The sequence below is a fragment of the Solanum stenotomum genome, chromosome 3 (assembly GCF_019186545.1).
Source record: "Solanum stenotomum isolate F172 chromosome 3, ASM1918654v1, whole genome shotgun sequence".
Lineage (NCBI taxonomy): Eukaryota > Viridiplantae > Streptophyta > Magnoliopsida > Solanales > Solanaceae > Solanum > Solanum stenotomum.
The window spans coordinates 58989214-58994846 of record NC_064284.1 but is presented as its reverse complement, the minus strand read 5'-3'; the positions used below and the strand labels follow the sequence as shown (position 1 = coordinate 58994846).

The 5633-nt window shown below is 35.3% G+C and overlaps 1 protein-coding gene across 1 annotated transcript; it reads right to left on the bottom strand.

Moving 5' to 3' along the window:
* Positions 1-457: 457 nt before the first annotated feature.
* LOC125859103 (uncharacterized) lies at positions 458-1607 on the bottom strand. Its single transcript, XM_049538829.1, has 3 exons — positions 1495-1607; positions 873-1072; positions 458-789 (listed from the first exon to the last, which is right to left on the bottom strand). The coding sequence occupies exons 1-3, from the start codon at positions 1605-1607 to the stop codon at positions 458-460; spliced, it is 645 nt and encodes a 214-aa protein (XP_049394786.1).
* Positions 1608-5633: the final 4026 nt, after the last annotated feature.

The following is a 5633-nucleotide window of genomic DNA, read 5'->3' as shown; positions in this document are numbered from 1 at the left end:
CTGGATCCATTCTATAAGGAGTGATAGAAATAGGGGTATAGATCCAGGAATAAGCTCGATTGGAAATTCAACTTCTCTTTTCGGGGGCAGCCTAGGAAGATTTTCTGGGAAGACTTCTGGGAAATCACATACAGAAGGCATTTCCTTGATACAAGGACTCTTCAACTGTGTATCAACTATTTGAGCAAGGTATGCCCCACAACCTTGATGCATTAACTTTCTTGCCAAGGCAGCAGAAATAATACTAGATGTCAATGATCTTTTACCTTGTACAATGATGTGTGAAAATGTAGGATCTTTAAAAGTCACATGCTTTGACCTACAATCTACCACTGCATGATATTTATAAAGCCAGTCCATCCTGATAATAACATCAAAATCCTTGAAGGGCATTTCAATAAAATCAGCAGCGGAGACTAGGCTTTGAATCGCGAAGGGACAATATTGGTAAACTCAATTACACATCTTGATAACCCAAAGGACTTTCAACTAGCACATCATAATTAAGTCTCACAGATTTCACGTTTTCAGGAAGAATAAGTGATGAACAAATATAGGAATGTGTAGAACCAGGATCAAACAGTGTAAACACACAAAAGCCAAATAAGTGAAATTTACTGACAACCACGTCTTGTCCATCTTGATCATCCCTTTGCCTCATAGCATAAGCGCGTGCAGTAGCCCTTGGTCTACTAGCTTTATTAGCTCCACTTGCACATGCCGCTTGGGTGTTTTTAGGTCTTGCACCTCTATTAGTTTGAGGAGGATTAGAAGGCCTATGAACTGAGCCTTCAGTTTTCAAGGAAGAAACATTATTAGGATTAGGGTAGTCCTTCAGTTTATGATCAAAGCTCCACAATTGAAACATGCACTAGAAGCTCTCCTGCAAGTTCCATAATGATTCTTTCCACATTGTGGACAGGTGGGAACGCGAGGCTTGCCTTTGCCATAATTTGGAATGCTAGCTGTAGAAAATTCTGATTTGTTTTGTTGTTGCTGAGGTGACCTGTTAACACTACCTGCCTTAGAATCATCAAACCTTCCCCTTTTGGATGGACCTCCAAAATCTGGTCTAGGCTTTCGGAATTTGTTTTTTCATTTCTACTAGCTTCTTATTTATCAAGTTGTTCCCAAGTAAAAGCAGCAGACACTAAATTACAAAAGTTCTCATGTTGCAGGATCGCCACATTCTTCCTAATGGAATCATTTAAACCATTTTCAAATTTCCTGCACTTGTCTTTTTCCTCTTTAATAATACCTCCAACATAACGAGACAGCCTTAGAAACCCTTGTTGTTACTCAACAATAGACATGCCTTGTTGCCTTAAATTCAAAAACTCATTATTCTTTACATCACAATAAGCAGGTGGGACATACTTCATACAAAATTCCTTAACAAAATCATCCCAAGTAAGAACTAGAGGTTTTACCTTGTCATTCGGAACACTTACCCACCAATCGTAAGCATCATTTTGTCATAGTGAAATAGCATACTTAAATTTGGCAACATCTGAACACTCCAACTGCTCAAGTATCCTCTCCATGCGCTCCAGCCATTGTTCAGCATCAGTGGGATCAGCAGTGCCTTCAAACTCCACTCCACCCATTTTCCTCATTTTCTCAAAGTTAATCGTATTGGGATCATGCATCGATTCAGCAATGTGGTGAAATGATTCATGTCTTGAGTACTACAACTCATATGAGGATGTGAATCAACTCTTACACCCCCAATGGTTTCCCACTTCAGACCCACTAGTGTGGGGAATATATTGATTTGAGAAATGTTCTCCAACCCCTTCTAGTGCATGAGGTTGGTAAATAGAGGTACCTGAAGTTTCACGAGCAGTTTTCATAGGTCTATCAAAAGAAGAGGTCATAACTTAATTCCTTCAAAAGAGAAGATCACATTGCATTAGAGACATGTATTTGATTCATATGCACTCTACATGCGATAAAATATTATAAACCATGTAAGTGAACAAATAATTTATATAGAACCTTTTTCGAAAGTGAACAAGTATACAAATAATTCACAACAAAAGTTCTAGAACCACAAACCTAGGCTCTGATACCAACACTTGTAGCGACCCTTTCGAAAGGATCCTACCACTTAAACAAGAAATCTAATTTAATACTTGCAACATTTAAAAGAGATTAACGAAGGGCATATTGATTTTAATCTAGTAGAGGGATTAGGTTCATAAAGAAAAAAAATAGTTAAGGATGTGCATCCTGCCCATTTAAACATTTATTTGATGTCAAATTGATATTGCGCAGAATTTTAACTTATGGCGGAAAAAAATCTTCCAAAATAATCTAAGCAAATAACTTACGAGATTTTCATGCATATATTATCCTCACACTTAAAATGATATAAAAAGAATATTACCAACTTCCGAGTACCAAAATTAGTCGGTTCATACTTCACACAAACATTCAAAATAAATAGTAAATTTAGTATATTACAAGACTTGGGTTTACACACCCCAAAAAGAAAAAAACATATAGCCATACTTAGATTACAACCCATGGTGACATGATCAAATTAGCCTTCAAAATTTCATGTACATGTACAACAGATAGATCATGTACAAGTCTCCAGGTTTATACAAAATGTAGATGCCTATATGCAAATGTGATCTTCCTTAAGACTCTCAAAATCTCCATCTCCAATGGCCAGCTTCATGCCTCCTCTCATTCATTCCCTACGATAGAAACAACTATCTCTAAGCATATAGCTTAGTGGTGTAAAAACTATAGGTTCGGAGCCCTCAGATTCACCAAGCTACCGTTCCCAAGTCATGAGTAGCACAATTGCAACATAATAAATAAATCAAGTAAATAATATATAAAAAGTATCAAGTTCGATATTTAAAGAGCCAAATGTCAAGAACGCTCATAGCACCATTTTCCAAGAGATTCAATAACAAGGCTCACCCAATATATACATCATATCATCACACCAAGCATAAGCAGGTATCAAGAAGGATCGACGCCCTGCATCAAGAAGGGTCGAAGCCCAATAATCAAGAGAACCAAGAACCATATTATAAATGGCTTTCTAGTTCATACTTAAAATGGACAACTTCCATACTAAAGACGAACTAAAAATCTAGATTCAAGGTGGTAAATGATCTGAATCAATAGGCATGCCAATAGTCACAAAGTCACAGCCACAAGAAGGACAACGTCCCAATAAGAGTGCCATGTGATCAAAAAATTCGTACAAGTGGGCGAGTTACACAAGCGTCTTTAATGTCTTAAAAGGATACCAACACGACAATGCAAAGTGACAAGAGGTAACCAAGGTACCAAGATAAAATTTCAGATATACAAGCAGATAAAAAGAGTGCAAGTACGAGTTTATACACAAACCTCAGTGCTTTAACATAGAAACAGTCCAACAAAACTTCAAGAGTTCAAACCGTAGACCAACCAACGTATCAAGGTCCTCAACGTGTTCACGAGTATATACAATCTTAAAAATAAAATTGAATAACTTTTTTAATTACTGTCAACTCAATAATTTTGACGTAAAACAGGATTATCATCACAATTAAGCTTAGCCTGTACAAATACGACTATGTTCCCAAAACAGTAATTTCGGCAAGCCTAGTACCTCATATCGCAACTTAGATTTGATATGGAAAATAGTAAAACTGGTCTTTATAGACTTCATGAAAGATGTAGGTAGATCTCTTAAGGTTTCAAATAATCAAGAATCACCGCAACATATATTTTGTACAAAAAGATATAATCAAAACACTAACAGTTGATCATACATGATTTCTAATTTCGAAATCTGGACAGAACTTTTCTTATGTTGCGCCCCATATTTCGTATTCATAACAACTAAATTAGAGTTTTACATAAACAAAAGTGTTTTAGGTATATGAATTAGCTTTCCAAATCATATTTATTCACTGTAAACGAAGTTCTATAGAACGATATATTCTTAAAATACTAAACACTACCCAGCTCAGAAACAGATTTCATGACTTACCCAAGGGAAGGGTGTGTCTTGAATTCCAGCAAAAAGGACCAAGTTTTTCTCTTGTGATTTTGAAGAACAACTGGTTAGATAATGTTCTAAGGTTCTTGGACTTTAGGGGAAATGAATCTCACCAGAGGAGGTGTCAAAATATAGTCTCAAAAGTGATGTTTATCACATGTACAACTGTCACTAAAAGGTGGCTGCCCAAACAAAAAGTTGGTTGCCCAAAATGCATACATATATACCTATATGTATATCCTTTACCTCCCTTTCAAGTTATACAAAATTATAATTATAAATATCCCAATACAATCCCTTAAATTACGATCACAATTTATGTTAAGCAAGTTTGCAAANTACCTATATGTATATCCTTCACCTCCCTTTCAAGTTATACAAAATTATAATTATAAATATCCCAATACAATCCCTTAAATTACGATCACAATTTATGTTAAGCAAGTTTGCAAATATCATAAAATTTCAAGTTCCCAAAATGAGAGCAAAACAGACTGTAGTAATTAAGCAATGGTGTATTGACATGCGACTCTTGGTTAGTATTTAGGGGTGTTACAATATTGGCCTATAAAAAATACATGTGTATCATTTTATAAATTTAGTTTTAAAAAAAAAAAAATCACACACTTTTAGGAGGGTGAGTGCACTCACATTGTCGCATCACCTCTAAGGATGATATTTAATTCACTTGAAAGTTGTTAATGGAGCTATTTAAACGTCCATATAGTCCATACTTTATTTACTTTAATACCATTCTTTATTTTCATGTAAAATTAGTAGGGGTGGCAAATGGGTGGTTTGGATCGGATTTGGATGGATTGAATATGGATTGAGTTAAAATGGATTGGATCACAATCCAACCATATAAAATAGGGAAAATTACGCGGTTAAGCAAACTTATACTACTTAATTACTCATCATAGTTATAGTTTGCTATAAGCAAACTCTCCCTATCTCGCTTGCCATAAATACAAATACATATGTATAATATACCATTATCTAACCGATATACATATACAATTCACCTCTCTCCCACTCTTTGCCCTCTCTCTCGCATCTCTCCTCTCTCTCCCAATCTCACTCGCCTCTCTCGTCCCTATAACATGTAGCTACGAATTGTAATTATCAAACTATACCTATGGAGAGTAATTAGGCTATTTTTGAGTGGCTATATATGAAAGTTCCTCAAAAAAAATATGGGTAAAAATGGATTTGGTCAAATATGGTTTGGGTAAAATGGTTATAACCCACTTTAATCTCTTAAAGCCAAAAAATTTAAATCAAAATTAAGTTGTTAATACCTCAACTCCTACCATCTCACCCTACCCTTACCCCTACCACCCCACCCATGTACCCCCCACCCCAAAAAAAATTAAAAAGACTTTTTTTTGAAAAAAAAATTTTGACAAAAAAAAAATTGGCAACCCCTGCACCCACCCCCAAAAAGAATTTTAAAACAAACTTTTTTTCGGAAAAATAAAAATTTTAAATTTTTAAGAAATATATTTTTTTGGCCGACACTACCCCCACCCCCACCTCTCTACCTCCCATCTCCCCCCACCCCCCAAAAAAAATTAAAAAATACTTTCTTTTGAATTTTGTTTTTTGAAAAAAAAAAATT

Bases quoted from the DNA above. Each gene is read 5' to 3' on its own strand.
- LOC125859103 (XM_049538829.1), bottom strand. From the start codon at position 1,607: ATGGGTGGAGTGGAGTTTGAAGGCACTGCTGATCCCACTGATGCTGAA. The intron at 1,073-1,494 runs GTATGCTATTTC...CCGAAAGCCTAG, and splicing joins TCAGATGTTGCCAAATTTAA to ACCAGATTTTGGAGGTCCAT. The intron at 790-872 runs GTGCATGTTTCA...TGAAAACTGAAG, and splicing joins AACTTGCAGGAGAGCTTCTA to GCTCAGTTCATAGGCCTTCT.